The 20505-nt window shown below is 42.1% G+C and overlaps 1 protein-coding gene and 1 long non-coding RNA gene across 5 annotated transcripts; one reads left to right on the top strand and one right to left on the bottom strand.

The window, feature by feature from the left end:
- Positions 1–608: 608 nt before the first annotated feature.
- On the top strand, positions 609–3796 carry LOC145652067 (uncharacterized). The gene is made up of 3 exons (XR_014118262.1): positions 609–2473; positions 2812–3092; positions 3291–3796. It is a non-coding gene; the product is annotated as an uncharacterized LOC145652067 (long non-coding RNA).
- Positions 3797–3897: 101 nt separating this feature from the next.
- Positions 3898–19658, bottom strand: lpar2b (lysophosphatidic acid receptor 2b). Of its 4 annotated transcripts, XR_014118256.1 has the most exons (6): positions 19496–19658; positions 13865–14379; positions 11073–11487; positions 10502–10758; positions 4651–9093; positions 3898–4536 (listed from the first exon to the last, which is right to left on the bottom strand). XR_014118256.1 is itself a non-coding variant. In XM_027027158.3 (5 exons), exons 2-5 carry the CDS (start codon positions 14198–14200, stop codon positions 4438–4440), a joined length of 1107 nt encoding a protein of 368 aa, XP_026882959.1. In that variant the 5' UTR covers positions 14201–14379; positions 19496–19656; the 3' UTR covers positions 3898–4437. The 4 variants fall into 4 exon arrangements, 3 of the variants coding, with proteins under 3 accessions (XP_026882959.1, XP_035391067.1, XP_081557528.1); XM_027027158.3 differs by lacking the exon at positions 4651–9093 and having other exon boundaries at positions 19496–19656; XM_035535174.2 differs by lacking the exons at positions 4651–9093; positions 19496–19658 and adding an exon at positions 18808–19080.
- Between the last annotated feature and the right edge of the window lie 847 nt (positions 19659–20505).

Genomic DNA, 20505 nt, shown 5'->3' with positions numbered 1-20505 from the left:
CTCTGCATGGAGTAGATCTTTCTGTGTCATGGCCCCAAAACTATTAAACATATTAACACAATCTCTCAGTCTCTGCTTTTCACATTCCTCCTTTAAACTGAACTGAGAACATACCCTTCTCTCAACATTTTCATCACCTTCCTCCTGAAATCATTTGAGGGGGTTTTTTCCCCTCTGTATTGACTGTTGTTGTAAAGTGACCTTGAGTATGAGAACCACTGAGGTTATAGAAAAACATGGTTGTTTCATTATAAAAGCATAATAGAGGATTTTCAGTGATGTTATCCATACTGGTCAACTCAGAGTGGGGGGAAAAAAACCACAGTTCAGAGGGGAACAATTTAGCCAAAGCAACAAGTGTGCAGTGATACAGGCAACAGGGGAGGAGGAGGCTTAGAGTGATGAAGAGCAGGTGACAGGAATTTAACCATAAAGGAATTTATGGAAGTGGTTCAGGTAATAAGCTGTGAAGATCTTCAGTGTTTGGATTTAGGTGTTTTCCTATGATAGTGTTTCTCAGAGGAAAAACTTTGGCCTGTAAAAGAGAGAAATCATTCTTTAATTATATTCATAATGGTTCATAATACAAAACAAAATAAACACACAAATCTGTGCACTAGTTTGTAATCCTATGAGCTATGACATATAAAAGCATACATAGTATGTCAAAAAATGGAAGACATACTTAGAAATGTACTTACCTAGAGATTTTAGATTATATATTTTTTAAATTATATTTTAGAGTGCTGTTTCTACTTCTGTTTGAAATTTTTGTTTGTTCATTTTACATTTTTGAAGGATTTTAGACTCGTGAGGCGACGACTAACTATCCTGGGCTTCACACATGAGCATATCTCCATGAGCTAATGATGAAACTACAGTCATTGACATGTTTATTGTGTTTAACATGTTAATTCTCACATGAGTAAGAGCTCTTCATTTCAGATTAATTGTTCTCTTTCAGTGAACCTAGCTACTCATGTAAAATGTTTTTAAAAATGCTCGCTCTCTCTCTCTCTCCCCCACACTCATTTATACACATTCACACAATTCTTACTGAGAATAAAGAGGACTTTAAAAGCTCTTCAGCAGTAATTGTGATTCAGGTACAGGGATAATAAGATGTGGATAATAGGAGATTGCTTTTATAATATCAGTTACAAACACCACTACTTTTGGTCTCAGCATCACTTACCTTTTATCAAATCTCTGGCAAGTGAACTAAATAGTTCAGCTTAAGAGGCACAGATGTTTGCATGTGACAGCAACATTATATTTTTAAGATAAATAGCTTTAATTCACTACTTCTTATCTCAAAACTTTGTAAAGGGTACTTTTATTTTAACAGCTCCTGATATCCAGAACATCACAGTGGACAAAACTACTGAATGCAAAGTCTTAGGCATACTCATTAATGATAAGTCTTCAGGAAGGTTATAATGAGTGCTAATGACTACCCAACTTTTTTTAAAGTTGTCCATTATTTTCAGAGATTAAAACTAATATTTATTGACACAGCTAATACAAAAACATGATTTTAGTTGTGTCACTGTGGCAGTTTTTGTGGTGGATTTGATTGCTCTTTGAGAAACTCTTCTCTTTGAGAAACCTCTGGAACTATTATTCAGTTATTAACTTGAGGCATATTAAGTAAGTCCTATAAACTATTCAGTAATTACAGTAAAACTAATATGAAAGGTATATTGTTGCAAGACTGAGACATGTAAGTGTGAATCCAACATCAGTGTCAGCCAACAGAGCAAAACCCCAGAATATCCAACAGCACTTTATTCTTTCACCATAAAATCTGTCACACTGTTCTCTGAATCTAATTCTTACTCTGTCTAATCATGTTATGAACACCATGGGGAAACAAAGATTATAATCCTGAAATTAATTGGAGTATAACACCAATCTTGTATTTTCTAGCCCTAGTGTGGCATCATTTTAAGACATCTGATCTGAATCATCAGACCCAGAAGGCAGCCACCAAGTGGTGGATAAGAGTCTGTGTGTGATGGACTCCCAAACATAGACACTCGCAAGAATGTAGACACACTGGTCTGGAGATATCTGATAGATTATTTCACTCCAGCCTGCATCAGAATAGATGTGTGTTTGTGTTTTAACCTTATGTATTGTTTATTTGACTAAACTTGAGAACAAAACTCACAAGTGTGATCCAAAGCAGAAGTGAAAAGGTCACATTTACTGTCGAGTCCCTCGTAAAAAAAAAAAGTTTTTTTTACTTTCACCACTGAAACTAAGAGCCAGGTGATGTTATCCAGCCTAAATTATTTTGTTCTGCATTTAATTGTTGGATTTTTTTGTTTTATTGCTTTCACATGGAAGATGTAGCAACAGAAGTTTGCTCTAACTAGCTGTGCAACCTCCAAAACTGTGCTATTGGAATAAAGAATGAGGAAGACTTTCAAAAAGAGATCAACAGGACACACAGAACGCCACTACTATGGTAAGAATAAAGGTTTTGTCACAATAACTATATCTATGTGTTGACCTATTAATAAACTGATGTGAAACAGACCCAAATGCTTTGGAAACACTGTCATGTAATAACAATCAAGCTGACCAAGCCACTTTAAAGAAAAACTGAAAGAAAAGAATGAGTGTATGTAAGTATACAAGGCCTTCTGTGAAAAGGTTTAGAGTTGTGTATTTGTTTGGCACAATTGTGACTGTTCGTGTAAAAATAGACATATAATGGTATTCTTTATGTACAGGTATTTAATTAATATGGGTTATTTTTTTTCCCCACACGTGCTATTTACATAAGGTCCTTTATTGTTACAGCACAATGGGCGGTGCCTCTTCCAAAACAAGCTTGTTTGGCAACAAGAAAAGATCCAAGCCTGATATTAGAACCATACTTTCCTGGAAAAGCCTCAAGGGGGTGCTACATTCCAGGAAAAAGAAGAAGAAATCAATATTCTTGAGGAAGGTGTCACTGGGCAACAACAGAAGAGTGTCTCCGTCACCAAAGAAACTGTCACTAAGTAACTCAAGCAGAGCACTACATTCACTGAAGAGGCTGTCTCTCAAATGAATGTGGATATCCTGTGGTCCATTACAAGGTTAGATCACTCTGTGTGTGTATAAAACAGAAATGTCATGAATTGTGTAGGCCATCATCCTGAGGTGTTGAAAAAGATTCAGCTGTTTATTTGTTCTAAACATGCAGGATGTTTAAATACAATAGAATCTAAGTAGCTAAATACAGTAGAGTTTAAATAAAATGTTTATTGGTCATGGTGTATTCTGCTTTCCTTCAGGACCTGCACACCAAGCCCGTAAGCACAAGTGCTGGCCTATCTCCTGGATTAAAGCTGCCGACATCTTCCACCTTCACATTTAAGTCTATCAAATCTCACTTCTGGCTCAAGAACAAAGTTGCAGATTTGCTGTGTATAGCAGATGATTCTCCGTTGCACACCTGAGGACCCGCAGTCCTGCACAGTTTGGTGTTCTCTCTGCACTGACACACCCACTCCTGCTCAGATGTAGTCAGGAACAAATAACATGGAACCCCAGCAGGGCGGAGCCACAGCAGGGGGCGGAGCTAAGAAGCCCTGCTGTAGACCACAAATCAGCAGCAGACCTGCACACTTAAAGTGATTATATGCATATCCATATTTACAAAAATATTAAAATTTAACATTCATGTGCTCTACTATGGAAAAATTAAGGGAAAAAAACAGGATACCAACTCTCACTGCATGACTATGTTGTTGATGTTATTCTGTTTGAGACACAGTATGTCCTTAATCTCTTAACCTTGACATGGTTTTAGCTGATCGGTGATGAAGGAGTGGTGATCAATGACTGAGTCTTTGCTGAGAGAGTGGTCTTACTGTGAAACAATAAAAACATACCAGTTACTCAGGCTCTTATTTTAATAGCCCTTCTTTGTAAAAACAAATAACAGGCTTAACACTATAGCTCATATGCATCTTTCCAGAGATTCTCAGTGCCCATTCACTTTAAAGTACACTTGGTGTGTTCCATGATAAACCAAAAGTTTTTAAATTTGTTTATGTAGAATTTTGAAAAATACCCTATAACAGAAAGCAAACAAAAAATGGAAAAAGTATGTCAGGTAACCACTCCAGCCCTGCTGGTGCAGGTGTGCAGGAGCAGCGGGAGACGCACACAGAGCAGGTAAAGCACCATGCATCGCTTCAGTTAGCTGGTCAGCGGATTCAGGTGTGGAGTGTGTGAAGTGTGTAGGGTCACCCATGTAGTAGTGTTGGTGATGTCATTTCTGGTCAGCGAAGGCTCATCAGTCCTGTTGTGCGAGTTGGGACCGTGTCTCTCCACACACTACATGTAACAGAATGGTCTGTGGTGGTGTTGCAGCCCTAAAATTGCAGAATGTACTTCAGTCTGCCCCAGTCTGTGCCTCTCGCAGTGGGTGGCGCCTCATATGTGGACAGAGTGGTGTAGATCTTCTGCATTTCTTAACACCAGCTGGGGCCCTTTGGGCTGTTGCGGTGGGACACCACTCTGGAGCCTAATCGTCTGCGCACAAACAAACAAAAACAGGAAATATTCAGGCTCAAACGCTGAAAGATGATTATATTTTATGGGAGCTCAACCACACTGCTGTACAGGGCAAATGATGAGTCAACGCACAAGCCTGTCACATTCAGGTGCTCTTCAAGTTTAGCTGGAGCAGATGTCCAGGAGCTGGGGGTAGAGCTAAATTGTGCAGGGCAGGAGATGTCCAGGAGCTGGGGGTGGAGCTAAACTGTGCAGGGCAGTATGTGTCCAGGAGCTGGGGGTGGAGCTAAACTGTGCAAGACACCAGGTGTCCAGGAGCAGTGTTGGTCACACTGGCCTATCCTAACCCTATGCAGCAAATGGCAGCTAGATTAAATGAAGCCGAACTGCTTGGAAATTGCCTACTTTTCTGTTTCCTTCTGCCAGAACCCTCTGATTAAAACACAGGCTAGCATCACATTCGCTCAGTGGGGCCTATTCCCCGTCAATAAAACTTCAAAGGGAACAAAGTACCGGCCTCAGGCTCTGTTCATTATGTATACTGACTCTGTATCACTATATTTGCAAAAACTTACAACCAGAGATGAATATTCCAGATTCAGACAGCCATCAGAAGTCATCTTGAGGATTTTCTTTCAGCCATCTAGCTTTGACAATTACCTCAAGCCAGCATGTGGAATTTGTTGGTAAAATCACCAGGGTGATTCAATAACAAAAATTATGATTATTGTAACTGACCTTGTACATTTGGACTCAGATTAGGCCCTCATCCTACAAACCTTTGTGCTGCTGACAGCCTCCATTCACATCCCTTCCTCTACCAAAAGCTCAAAAACCTCTGTACAGTTTAAAATAATTCAAAAACTTAGAAGAGGATTTATATTATTTATATTTTGTGTAGAAGTACTTCTGCACACTCAGCACACATGTCAATGGCTCTGTTGCTAATCATGTGCTGATTGAATAACACAGAAATCTTCAAATCTTATTTGCATCTCTCCTGAGGCTTTACCTCGCTAAGAGCCAAGCTTGGAGAAGCCATGTGTGGGTGATGTCTTGCTGACTGAAATTACAAACATCAGGTTCAGTGCCATTTCCTTATGTTTCTGCCTTCTTGTGTCAAGGAAGAGTTGTGGTTAGGTGGAATTCTCCTGGAACTGTGCCCATCTGTCAGAACATGTAGACTGCCAGAACAGCTCTAGTTAGTAGTAGGATAGTCATTGTTGTTGTCAAGTTTTTATGCAATTCTGAACTAATTCTATGAACTTTTAACATTATTATATAAGAAGGGATTGGTAGTAACAAAATAGACCACATGTAACAAGGAAATGATTGGTAGTTACAGAAAAAAAAGGCAGGAATTAGATTACTTCAAGGGCTTTGAATCAGAGGGGCATGTGATACTTGGGGTGAAGAACAGTTATATGTCCCAAATTAAAGCTTTTGAATTCAGTGGCACCAAGATTAAAATTGTTAAAATATCTGATAAGTTATACAATCATGTGTCAAATACAGACAGGACAAAGTAAGACTGAAATTGATTTGTGCTCTCCTGTAAAATGTGTCACCCATCACTTATGCAGCTGTGGTTCCACCCCCTGGATTGGTACATTTAAAATATTCAAATTTAACAAGGACCACTTGGTGTTATTTCATCTCCTTTTCCATTTTTAATGGTTATAATTAGGTCAGTGGTCATCACTGCAATAGCATCAGCATTAAAATTGGCCTGTGTTTATTGTGTTGTGTTCCTTCCCTGGGTGGATTTTGGACCTTTTACTTCAAAACCAATCAGCGGTTAAGGTAGTGGACTAGTAATCAGAAGGTTCTCAGATTAAAAGGTTGCCACCACTGCCAAGTTGCCATTATTGGGTCCCTTAGCAAGGCCCTTAACCCTCAATTGCTCAAGCTGTCTTCAGTCATAATTGCAAATCATTTTGGATAAAAGCCTCAGCCAAACACTGCAAATATAAACAGCCGGTCACTGATGCCAAATTTCTCTCATTTTATGTTCAAGCCTTGTCAAATGATGAAACTCTTAATAATGTGGTGGGAGTGATGAACCCAGATTACAATCTTCAAATGCTACTCGAACAGAATATTCAATAAACTTTTAAAATAGACAGACAATCTTGTCTCTCCTACAGCAGAAGAGTGTTTTTTAAAAATCAGTATATTCCAATAAAGAAGGTTCAGTTTGAAGAACCTCGTTCCCACCGATGCCAGGATATTCTACACCCATCTGGGACGTTCACACTAGTCAAGACGATTTAACAGTGTGCAGGGGGATTCCTTGCCAGCAAGGAACCAGGGCTGGGAGTGTACCCCCGGCACAGCGAAAAGTACTGAAGTAGTTCTTGACCATGGAGGAGTTGTGTTATGGTTCCCAATATACTAAAACCCAAGTAAAGTGTTGGATATCAGCTTGCATCCACAGCAGCTGAGTTAAAGATGTAGGGCTCCAAGCTAGCAGACATGTGATTATGACTGAATTAGCAGAGAGGAAACGTTAGGCCTCCTCTCTTGCTCCCGACAATGCAGTGTTTATCTTTTTCCAATGTTTAATCAACAAAGGCATTCAACTGATAGCTGGCTTGTTTGGGAAAGCTGGATGATTGATTGTGGCTGCATCTGGTAAGATCCGCACAGCTGCAACACGAACAACACGGCTGTGATCCAACAGTGCCATGGCTATGCTCTGTGGATCTGGAAGATCCGCCCAGACTCACGGACTAAAGTAGGGAGTCAGGCTGCAGCAGTGCTGGAGCTTCCCTGGAGTCTGAATGTTAATCACATTCCCTGATGCTGAAGCAGTAAAAGTGGGTGCCAAGCATACAAGCTCAGCTGCTTTAGCTGTGGGGAGAAAGAGCAGCATGTGAACAGTGCTGGGGTTTGCACTACAAAATGATGCAACACACAAACACACGATTTGAGTAATGCAGGTCACTGGTCCCAGAAGTTAGTCGAGTATATTATGTGTAGATCACAGGATCTGCTCAAGGTCTCCATTACTCAAACACAACCCCACACCTGCACTTGCACACACAGAGTATGGGTTAATATTAGCATTTGTGGAATTCACCCTTCTCTGCAGATGACGCATTTTAGTAACTATAGACCATGGAAAATATTCTTAACTATGGTTATGAATTAAGACATGGTGCTCTATTACTTTGGTTAACATTTGTATAGGAAGAACTGGCCTTATATCAGCACAAAAGGGTCAACCTCCACTCAAAATGTGTGCACACATGCCTGCTAAAATGGTTGGCTTTAGTGAGCTAGCCTAAGACAAGCCTAATCAAAAGATCAACGATCAGGCCTCCTCAAGACAAACCATGCCAGCATGCCATCACAGGCCTGAACCCAGAGATAGAGAGACAGAATCTGCTTTTTCAAGCGTGTTTATTTCTCATTTAAAAATAACCTCTGGAGAATTTCAAACCCATTTGTGTACGAAAATAAAAACAGCCAACAAAACCACATTTTTAAAAGCAGAAGGAAGCAGTGATGTATAGATAAAGTTCTTCAAAAAAAAAAAAAGGCACGAAACTACAATCATGTATGTTTTTATATCCACACAACCGCAGCAGTAATTCAACACAAGTGTCCTCCCCTCCCCCAGGGGTCGATAATCAAATCCACCCTCATAAACACGACTCATAACATTGCATGAACATTGAGGACTGCTTGGCCTGACTAGAGATTCAGTGATCTGATCAGTCAAAAGACTGTAGGACCTCTATGGATCATTAACCATAGGAGAGTAAAGAAGCTCAGTGGAGTCACAGCAGTGCTAGACATGCTACAGCTCCCCTTAAAACTGCACGTTAGATAAGGGTAGAAGCATCTGAACATCAAAGTTGTTCACATGCAGACTGCTGATGTCATCCATCGTATCTTAACTCTTTGATCTCTCTTGCTCCCACACACAAACACACTTTTAAAAATTAGTCACGTAGCGACCCTAACATGACATCATAGACCAGTAAGCCCCATCAGACCTGCAGCAGAGACACACCATCCAGGTGGAGGAGCCTTGGTGGATTTACCCCTGCGGAGATGCACCATTCAGGCCAGGCCAAGTGCACCTTCTCCACAGACTGCATTAGCACTGCAGGGCCAACTTGTGCGGGTTCACTGTGGCAAGGGCTTTCCAAGCACTGGGTTTTGGTGGTGAGCTACTGGAGGCCCAGATGAGGTGGTCGGAACGTTTGCCTAGGAAAAAGCTGGCACACGTAGCATTCCCAAACAACCCAACCACCCTACATCCTCGGGCAGACAGTACTGTGGTCTGGGGAAAGTCCAAGCACCTGACTACATAACAGTGAGTGAGAGCAACTCCCCCCCCCCAATATTTTGACTTTAACATGACAGCAAAATTAGGTTTTTTGTTTTCTCTTTCTTTGTTTAAGGCCCCACAGATGAACATCTGTCAACAGATCAGACAAGCATTACAAAAGTCTAGATGATTTTTCATGAAGGTGGAACGGTCTGATTTCCATCCAATTGTGAGGATGAAATGCAAAATGATTTACATGCTATCCATGAGTCTTCCGATTCTTGTCGCCTTCTCTGGATCGCAAAATAAAAAAAAAGAGAAGACATATTAAAAACTGATAGGCAGAGACTATTTACAGTTCAGAAGGCAAGAAGCACAAAGCCATTGTGTGTATATACACAACTAAACTCTCATCTCTAGAATGAGCTGTAGCCCACCTATTCCAATCATACACTGCAAGCATCCACACATGTGCATGTACACGGACCTACACACCCACATGTGCACTTTAAAACTGCTCATTAAACATTAACATTTGAGGGTTGTTTCCCCTCAACAAAATAAAAAGCATCCATATATATATATATATATATATATATATATATATAAAATGAAGTTAATGAAGAAATGAAGTTCTGTGTGCTTAAACACACCCACACACCTCCGTGTATCAGTGAGTTCACTGCCAGAACACAACTCAAGAGCACACAGGAATCAGACATAGCCGAAAACAAACTAGTGCTTTCCCATGAAAAACGATAAAACAGTCTAATCCACATTCATAAAAAATAAACAACAACAAAAAATGACAATCAATTTCTTGGATGATCCATTTCTATGACACTTGGAATGAAACATGCATGTTTCCACTTCAGTGGGGACATACGTATTCAGTACGCAGAGCCGCTCAGCTAATGATGACAAATTAGACAGCAAGGGTCACTGCCTGGTGACCATCAAAGCCAAACTCTAAATATCAGGTGAAAACTCCAAGTAGGTACTAAGCTAACAGTGGTCTGTCTGGGCAGGTTTGTGATCTCTGGAAGTAATTGGCAAATGCTATAATAGTTATATAGTCATTTAAAAAAATTTCCAATTATTAAATTGAAGTATTCTGGTTAATTATAGACAAAAGAAATGTATAGACGCAATAAAATATTTGACTATAATATAAAAACTATAACAGTTACATGAATCTACATTTTACATCTGGATACATTTTTGTATTTTTATTTTAATTTTAAATTAAATGCAAAGTCACCTCAACGTCCCTGTTCTAGCTAGGATTCCCTCCCTGAGAGAGAGTAAAGACCACAGGGTTATCCCTAACTGGTTGTGCCAAACCACCTGCTGGGTAATGCGTCTGCCTGCTCGAATGTGCCCCCATGTGTTGATCAGCACAAGCATGATGCCAGCGGATCCTGCTGCAAATGCCCAGAACTGCAACATGGACATTTTTTATTGCACGACCAAGGTTGCGTTAGCTGCTCTAAAAGGACTACTACGGAAAGTAGGGGGAAGTCTAACTGGAGGGACATGGGGGAGGGTCCCTGCCAATGGCAGTGCATTTTATGAACCCAGGTTGCACAGTCGTGGCAACCTTGGGTGGCAGGGAGCAGTGGCACCTCGCAGTCAGTGTTCAAGAGCGGACTTGGCATCGGAGTGGTGAGTGGTTTGTGTCCCATTGCTGTCAGTCAGTACCTCTTGTTCAAGCGTGTTGAAGCGGACACCTGCATGTTGGCCTCGCCCTCCCGCACGCGGCCACAGGCAGCACAGGATGCGTTTGAAAGTGCGGCGCATGTCCTGGTCCCGGTACGAGTAGATGATGGGGTTCATGAGGGAGTTGAACTCGGCCAAGACCAGCATGTACTTCTCATAGGTCAACACTCCACAGCCGCAGTTCACACCATCCAACAGCAGGAGCACCAAGCCCGGAGTCCAGCAGATCACAAAACATCCTGTGAGACAGAGAGAGACAGAGAGAGAATGTATATCAACAACAAGGTTTTTTTTCCTCTCTCACACACACACACAGGATTGCAAAAAGAGGGTTGCAGAAAAGGGGGGAAAACATGAGACAGTACTAGTAAGTGTGTGTAAAATAAAAGGGGAGTAGAGACAAAAGTGAGGCAGTGTGTGAAGGACAGCGTTGGGGGGAATGGTAAGTGTGCAAGAATGAAGCAAGACAAGCAACACAAGTCAGAACAAGTCTGAGACAGAACAGAGCCAAGAAACACTCCCAAACAGTGTGTGCGTGTGCTCGTGTGCATACCGAGGATCATGAACACGGTCCTCATCAGGCTGACCACAGTCTCCTTGTGCTTGGTCTGCGAGGTGTGCTGGCTCATCCTCAGGTTCTTGCGCCGTACGTAGATGAAGATGCGCGTATAAACTACCACCATGACGGTGAAGGAGAAGAGGTTAAGCACCGCCCAAAAAACCAGGTAACTCCTGCTGTACAGCGGCGCCATTTTGGAGCAGTTTTGCAGATCACACATGCAGTTCCACCCCATGGTGGGCACCAGCCCCATCACTATGGCGATGAGCCAGATTGCGAGGATGAGGAGGATGACGCGGCGGTTGGTCATACTGCTGTGCAGCTGCATGGTGAAGATGGTCTGGTGCCGCTCCAGAGCGATGGCCATCAGGTTTATGACTGAAGCCGTCAGACTTGTGTCAATCAATCCCTGGAACAACATCAGGACAATGTCAAGACACATTACAGCACATCACACTAAAGAGGGATCACAAAAGGGCTTCACTATGAGCCAAACACTTCTGTCAGATGAGCAGTGGAGAGTATTGAGCCTTCTTGGAGAAATTCAGTGGAACTGTGGAGAGGGTTCCAAGAAGTGACTCAATTGTTTTGATGAGGGACTTCAACACTCATGTGGGCAATGTGTTATTGGATCTGCCTGATCTGAACAGGAGTTGTGGGATGTTACTGGATCTCTGTGCTGGCTGTGGTTTGTCCTTATTGAACACCATGTTCAAACACAAGGTTGCTCGTAAGTGTACTTGTTACTACAGCACCTTGGGCCAAAGGTCAAATATTGACTTTGTGGTTGTGTCACGTATTCAAAGGCGGAGTTGGATACAAGGGTGAAGAGAGGTGCTGAGCTGTCCACTAAATGACCATCTGGTGGAGAGTTGGATCAGATGGCAGAAACAGTCCCAAAAGGATATCAAGGGGCTGGGAATGACTGGTATAGCACTCAATCTCTCTCTGAGGAGAGAGTTGAAATAATTCTCACGCATTACAGAGGATGTGGGAGACATGGAGACTGAGGGGACCCTGTTCAAGACCTGTGGAAGTGGTGGCACATGCACTGTATGGACTAAAGTTCTGGCACACACCTCTTAATCACTGAATTCAGGTGTTTAATTCAGTTACACTGCCACAGGTGTATAAAATCAAGCACCTAGCCATGCAATCTGCCTTTATAAACATTTGTGAAAGAATAGGTCTTTCTAAAAAGAGCTCACTGCATTCAATTATGCTACTGCAATAGGACGCCACCATTGCAGCAAGTCAGTTTGTGAAAGTTCTTTCCTCTTAGACATCCCACAGTCAAATGTGACTGGTGGTATTGAAAAGTCTAAGCATATAGGATCCACAGCAACTCAACCACGAAGTGGCAGACCACGTAAAATTACAGACCAGGGTCGCAGAATGCAAACCTTACATCAAGTGTCAGACAGAGTTGTGTGAAGCACAGTGCCAAGCGTTGGACAGAGTGGTGTAAAGCACATTGCCACTCAAAACTTGTTAGTGCCTGTTATGACAGGAACCCAAGAACCTGGTGGGGGACACCAGCAGTTGTGGGTTTTTAAGCAGAAGGAAAAGGCTTTCTGGTCTTAGCTGGCTTGAGCAGCTCCTGATTTAGCTGAAGGGTACCAGCAGGCAAAAACAGTTGTGGTTTTGGCAGCTGTAGAAGCAAATCCAGGGCATGGCACGACTTTGATGAAGCCATAGAGAGAGACTCTCAGGCAGCCTCAAAGCCACAGGAGAGCTTCAGGCTGTGGGAGTGGAAGGTTGCGTCAAGGCTATTTGTGGATGATGTCCTTCCGGCTCTCTCATACATAGGCCTTTAGCACACACTGGAGCGGTTTGCAAGAGAGTGTAATGCAGTCAGTACATGGATCAGCACCTCCTGAGACTGTATCCCTCTGGGTGGTGGCTGAAAAGCTTCCTCAGGTGGAGGAGTTGATGGATCTCAGGTTCTTGGTCATAAGTGATGGGAAGCCGTTCCTTGAGATCGACCACAGGATAGGTGCAGCGGCTGCAGTAATGTGGTCACTATACCGGACTGTAGTGGGGAACAGGGATCTAAGCAGTGAAACACTCAATTTATCCATATCCATCCATATCCTCACCCTCACCTATGGTCACAAACTCTGGGTAATGACCAAAAAACAAAAGAGTCTCATAACTATGGAAAACAGCATACAGTAAATAGAACAAAAATAATCTTTTTGTTAGTAAGATTTTGCAGCATTTAGCTCATGCTATATCCAAAACAGTTATGAGAACTATGATGGTGCTGTGTACATATGTCTGTGTTTGGGTGTTACAACAAAGAGGAGAACAAATTCAGTTGAAATAACTCACATTACATGAGAGGGCCCAGTTTTGGGGCCCATCTCTGCAAAATTAGATTATAATAGAATTGGCCCATCAGTTAGAAATCAGTGGTGCTCATGGCTAATTCTGATCCCCCATCAGATTTAGAGCACCAGAATTAGACCACTGTCCAACATGTACACGCATTACACCAAACACTGAGGTATAGATGCATAGTGCATTTAACCTGGGCTATTTGAGGTGTTCACTTAATCTGCACTGCAGTCTTTAAGCACTTTGCTCACATTACATGATTCAATTCCGATTTTTTGCTCATATCTGATTCACACACGCACACACGTTGGGGGAACCACTGGTATATGGAGTGTGTGTGCGCGCATGTGCATGCCTGTCAGAGGATCCACTGGTCTATGGAGAGTGAGTGTGTGTGTGTGTGTGTGTGTGTGTGTGTGTGTGTGTGGGCAGGGGGGTGTACGCACCTGTCGGAGGAACCACTGGTATATGGAGAGCTTCTTTGTCCATGGGCCAGTGTGGAACATCAGGTGCATGTATGCGATGCCAGCAAACAGGTCAGCGGCTGCCAGATTCCCCAGCAGATAGTAGATGGGGTAATGGAATCGCCGGTTCATAAATATAGCTGACATAACCAGGATGTTGGTGAGGATGATGAAGACACAGACAGTCAGTCCAAGGCCGACCACCACATAGTCCTGTGGACGCCACTCCTCTGGGATGGTTTTGTTCACATTTAAGTAGAAGAAAGACACATTGCTGTCATAATAGCAAACTGGTGGGGCAGCTGTCGTTGACGCCATTCTGGACAAGGTAGGAGTTCGATGATGTGTGAAGGGAGGACGTGGTTAGTTGCGGTGTGTTGAGCGCGCCAAAGGCGTCGTTCTGGTTTGACCTGATGAGGAGGAGCACTAGAGAGGAAGCTTCTGCTCACGAGTCTCCTTCAGACTGAGAACAAGCTGGCCAGTACCACTCTCCCGGCCTGGAAAACAGAAATCCATAGAAACATAAAACCATTTTCTCACCCAACAACAGCAATGCTTATCCAGAGCGAATGCAGTGATGTCATCCCTCAACTATGCACAACAAGGCAGACGAAAATCAAAAGAACTTGTCAAAACAATAACAGATGCAAGCCAGAGTGACTTCCTCAGCTCTCTGGAGCAAAAGGTGAGCTTGTTTTGACCAACTAGTTATTGAACACTGGCAAATTTATCCCTCTGTTTTATCATAAAACTGTCAGTGTTTTAAAAAAAAAGACAGAAAGACAGAGACAGGCACACACGCCTCCCCAGTCTACACCAATACACCAACAATGCTCACTTTCCATGGAGAGACACCATCACTGACACCTTATTAGTACAAAAGTGCTCCTGTTTGCCTGTTACTGTTAAATACACAAAACATGCACAAACATTCTCTCATGTGGTAGCGAGGTATAACGTTTGCTCTCAAATGCACAAAGACCCTCACTTGCACTCATGTATGCACATACACACACACTGCAATTTTTGTCCTCATTAACAACCCACAAAATAGTGTGTGTGTGTGTGCGCGCGTGTGTGAAAACTAGTCCACTCTAAATAAAAACAACCATGTCTGAGATGGGTAGACCAACATAACTATCAGGTACAATTCAAGGCCATGAATACAAAGAGTAACACCCACATCTCTCATGTCCTCTGGACATCTTTCTTTCCTTAGTTCCCTCATTCTCTCTGTACACAGGTCTCTATAAGGATGTCTGTTTCATTCATAAACAGACCTTGTTAATGCCAAGAACTCCCCTCACTGCATGAAATCACGTCTTGTGGGCCTTCACCTTCCGAAGCCCATAACCTGCAGTTTCATGCAGTGTGCTGCGCCGTGGAACATGGGGAAGACAGCATGCGTGGGCACATCTACCACGAGCAAATAAACTGACCAAACAACTCTGCACTTGACATCATGAGCACCTCATCCAGTTAGAAGCAGTTGATCTGAATTTCTACTATACCATATTTTAGATGAATTCATACAATGGATGCCCAACAGACTACTTTGCAATACTATTCTCCCAGGTCACGACATACAAATGAGAATTTGTTTTTGCATTTTACTGTACTGGAGCTTCCAAACCAAGCTCCCTCCAGAAGATCCGAGGGTCACACCTTTTTAATAAACATAAATAAATATACATTTACCAAACAAACAGATTACCAGTGTATTTTAACATGGAACTTCAGATATAGCAGCAGTGTAGTTTGTCAGATACAAACTTTCTTAGAAAGTTATATTTATTAGATTGTTTACAGATTTCTTGCTTCTTGTTTTGAGTGTTGTTGGATCTGCATTTCAATAAGGGGATGCAGCTCTCTTCTGAGGAGTACTTCTCTCTCTCTCTGTCATACACACACCCTGTAGCTGCACTAAGCAGGCCAGTTGCCAGGTCTAATTCTCCAGGACAGAATTAGTTATAATAGAATTATAATTAATCACTGGAGCATGAAGCACAAACAGCCCACTAACTCAGACACCAACATGCAGCTGAGCATTATGTCAATGTCAGTGGAAACCAGCAAAACCACATGAAAAGAATGAGGGGAGCAAAAGCAAACTCCAGCAAGCCTTGATGCTAACCCTCTGCAGAATGCAATCTTCAACGTCACAACATTCAACAGTTCCTGTAAACTTGTACTGTAACCCCGCCCCACCCCATCTGCCTGATGGATGGGTCCTCTGTCAGACAAGCCACACGATGTATTCACTTCCCCTACAGATCACTCTGAACACGAGTCCACCCACCTACACAAATACATGATACCCTTCTGACATTCTTCATGTTTTCTCTCTGTGGGATTAAAGTTGGCACCAAATCCTGCAGAGTGCTAGATGGTGAGGTCCTAGCTGCAGTCTTAATGCTCCCATACAAAAGATGTGTGGTCAAAGAAAGGTAAGCAAATAATTTCAAGTTGTCTACAGTCGGGAGCTGGCATTTTATGGCAGCTGGCAGGGCTTTTTTACGTTTTTTGTAAAAAAAACAAACAAACATGGCACTTTGTACTTTGCATCAAATTTATATCAGCTCACAGCAAATAATGCATGCCAGCTTTTAAACCAGGTCATATTAAGGGACAGAGACACAACAATGCCATTGCACACAGTACTAGAAGAGGGCAACAAAGTCTTTATAATCTATAGTGCAAGACATATCAATTCTACTGCAAAGTCTGAGTGATCATAGCAGGCAGTCCTTGAGTGTACTGACTCATCTGAAATGGGAGACGTCATCGTCACTGCCTGACACCAAATTGATACAAAAACCAAACAATAATTGCTTCAAACCTACTGAAAGAGTGCTTGCAAGGGAAAGCAGAGTGTAATTTGATTGAAAGAAAAGTCAACCAAAATAATGCTACAAAAAGTGTAGTATTAGAGTGTCACAATAAGATATGACTACCATCCATATTGGGGCCATCCAAGTAAGCTGGTTTTAAGTCTCCTGGATATCATTTAAGATAATTACCATGGTGCTAGCATCTTGTACTTTGCTGGTTTATAAGACTACAGAAAGGTTAAGGAGACACACTAATAAATACGTCATCCACAGTGTAAATACTGGAACCAAGTAGTGACATGATTTAGTACAGCATGGTGGTTACTCAACCATGATTTTAAAAACCATTCAAACAGCAGGCAATGAATGTATTAAAGAGTTATCAATACATAAGAAAAATAGATTTTATAATTTTCTACAAAAGAAGTAAAAAGCTATTTTTATTAGGCAAAAACATGCAATAAATATTAAAGTAGCAAAGAAGGAAATGATTGATAGATGTGGTATATTCTTTCACAGCTAGTCAGAGCATTTGAGTTTCTTAAAAGTACTCGGAAGAGTGAAGTTCCACCCATAGGATGAGCAGTGAGTGCATTTACATGCACTTAATCTGAAAACTGCAGAAAATCAGATTGTGTCAGTAATCTGATCAATGTGTTTACATGCACTTGGGTATTCAGTTAATGAGAAAACTATTGCCTGACTCAGTGCATCTCAGTATATGCATTCTGAGAAATCAGAAAGAATCAGAGTAAGGGTACACATGTGCTGCGAAAACTGATTACTGAGCTAAAATACAGCTCTCTATCAGATTTCTAGGCCATAATCTGACCCAAGAAATCTGAGTATGCTCTTTACATGACCACTTGAATAATCAGATAACTGGAGAAATAATCCAATCATAAATCATATTAAGTGCATGTACACGCACTCACTGATATCTCTGATTCATTACAAACAGTTACATTGGCCTACATAATCCTCACCAACAATATTTGTTTGTTAGATCATGTCAATGTTTTCAAGCATGACCTTCACCTGAAAGATCTGAGATTTGCAAGAAAGGTGACGTCATACAATAAAACAAAAATATTCGGGGTTTTTGGCACTGTACTGCGATATCAGTATTGAAAAATATCGCGATATCAATTACCAAGCAACTTATTGTGCAGCCCGACACTACATTTTATAGAAGCGAACACCTGGGAAACAGGACGGGAATTGATCGTGCGTTTACTAATCAACCCCCGCTCTAAGGCAGTAAAGACGCGTCTCTAACCATGTTCAATGAGTTAAATTAGTCACATTAAATGCTAACTCCAGTTCATTGTTCCAGCGAAAAACTATACAAGAGTCAAACTACTCACAGCAGCTGCGTGGGCCGCAAGCCATGTGTGAATACGATGCAGTTTGTCCGGGTTATGATTCATACCGTGTAATGCGCATCATATGGCGATGTGAGAGACCACCACATGCCTTGGACAGCAGCAAAGCCATTAACTCCGCAGGGGTCTCCCAACCACGGAGTCGCGCCCACGGCTAAACCCAACTCAAACGATTACTCTAAAGCACGTGAGTCTAGATTTAAAAAAGCTCCCGAGCGAAAAAATTGATGCTGAATGTGTCTATAAACTAACCGCCTATGAATAAAACTTTTGCCGTAATGGTCGGAAATTTAAATTCAAACAGATCTTTCAGCAGCACTGCTGGTTGGAAAGTGCGCTGCGGTCGTGCTGCTGCGAGGGAGGCTAAATGACTAACTTCGCTCTTCTCTTCTCTTGTCTTGTCATGTCTTGTCTTTCACTCCAGTAACCTTCATGCTGCTGTACAGATTTACTGGCACTCGCCCTTCTGCATACCGTGTAACCGGTTTTAGCCCACTACACACCGCACGCATTCCGTGTTTACCCACGCGCTCAACTTTCAGCGCTTTGAGAGCTTAAATAAGCAAAAAGGTAAACGCACGATACTTAGTAACCGGTGTCAGCGTTTGCATTTCTAGTGAAAATCAGTGCACTGAGATAATACACCTTATTCGCACTGTACCGACAGACGAGCAAACTTTTTTTTCCCGTTCGTCAAATACTCACGAACCTGCTTCCTGTGCTCAGATGTACTCAAACCTGCATCTGGAAAGTTTTCACAAATCCGTCCGCGACCGTGCAAGCGACGGAAATCCGCGGATAAACACGTATGAAGGAGACGCTTCTCGCAACATAAAGCGTCTGGGCTGTCTCGGTCTAGTTGACTATTGAAAGTCCCGTCTAGTCTAGTGTTAGTACTACTATTAGACTGGGAATCCTGGGAGACCAAACAGATTTGGGTGCGCCGATCAAACACTGCAAGAAACCACAGTACAATAATGTCCAAGACGTGAGTGAGATCAAACTACTAGACGAAAACAAATCCATCCATCCATCCATCCATCCATCCATCCATCAATCTCTCTCTCTCTCTCTCTCTCATATCATGTCATTGGGTGTATGTGTGTTACACAAATATAGAAGACCATAGCGGTTATGTAGTCTGTTAAACGTACGGCTGAAGTTCCGAGGCACACGGTGCCATTGAGACACAACACCCCAGAATTCAACAAGGGCAGCCGCGACTGGGTTACCTAAGCAGTATCCTGGGACGGAAAGGTTGGCTCCAAGGTGAACCCACTGACGCAGCAACTTCGAGTTGCAAAACACGCCAATGGATCAGCCACAAAACGACATCTAGTAAGACGTCTCGTCAGAAACGTAGACCATTTTAAAATCCAAACCACTCGGTTACTTACCCTTTTCAGCGATCCTTTCATAGTCATGCTGCTTTGATTTAAAAAGTGTGCTTTTCACCTAACAAACACTCTTCAAATAATATTCAACCGAGATCGGGGAACTTTACGTTTTCCGTCAGGGTGTGGCGAGATTCACTTCTTATCAAACTGAAACTCGGTAAGCCTCAGTACAACCTGGGCACGAAAGTCCCGCCCCCTGCACATTCTGATTGAGCACAGCTAAACCCTGAAAGGCCAATGAAAAGTGGGAAAGCTGATTGACAGCCCAGGTGGCCGGGGAAGCTAGTCATTTGCATGCTATTGTAAGTTGCCGATTTGTATTGCCTATGGAATTCAAATTTATGTATTTGCTTGTGGATCTGAAATGTGCATAGTATATTGATTATTGTTAAATATGTTTAAGCGGTATCGGTGTTTTGTTCTCATATGTATACATAGAAAAATTATGGCTACTTTTGTCTTGGTCAGCACAGCAGTATCTAATCAGCCATAGGAGACGATCACTCGTTATTTGACAGGTGATCAGAGACAATGCTGTTTAGCTGTGCACACATTAGCAAACACACATTTATATCTTTTACCATGTTATACAACAGCTTAATTTTTAATTTAATTTACATTTTTTTAACAAATCCAGTAATGTAGTAGAGAGATTCTGTGTTTCTACATGCATGGTGCATAGAGTAATTAGTGTTGGAGTCATGATCTCTCACATTCTGCATGTGCCTATGAGTTATGTGGATTTATTTACTCTCATCTGGCAAAGAGCTAAAAGAGTGAGAGATCTAGAGACAGAGAGATTTAGAGAGTGTGTATCCAGGAAAAAGAAAGAAGGAGAGTTGGAGGACAGAGAGGAAGAAAAGGGGAGAATAAAGAGGGCTGAGACAGGACCACTGGAGGGTAAGAACATCTGGAGAAAAGTTTGTATCTGAGTGAATGTTTGACTTCTTGAGTGTTTCAAAGTTTGTGCGGATTGTGTCATGAAAGCGGGTACGTTTATTGGAAGAGAT

Source organism: Electrophorus electricus, chromosome 18 (genome assembly GCF_041902795.1).
Source record: "Electrophorus electricus isolate QZ-2024a chromosome 18, ASM4190279v1, whole genome shotgun sequence".
Lineage (NCBI taxonomy): Eukaryota > Metazoa > Chordata > Actinopteri > Gymnotiformes > Gymnotidae > Electrophorus > Electrophorus electricus.
The sequence above is the reverse complement of the archived record's forward strand: the minus strand, read 5'-3'. Positions and strand labels throughout refer to the sequence as shown.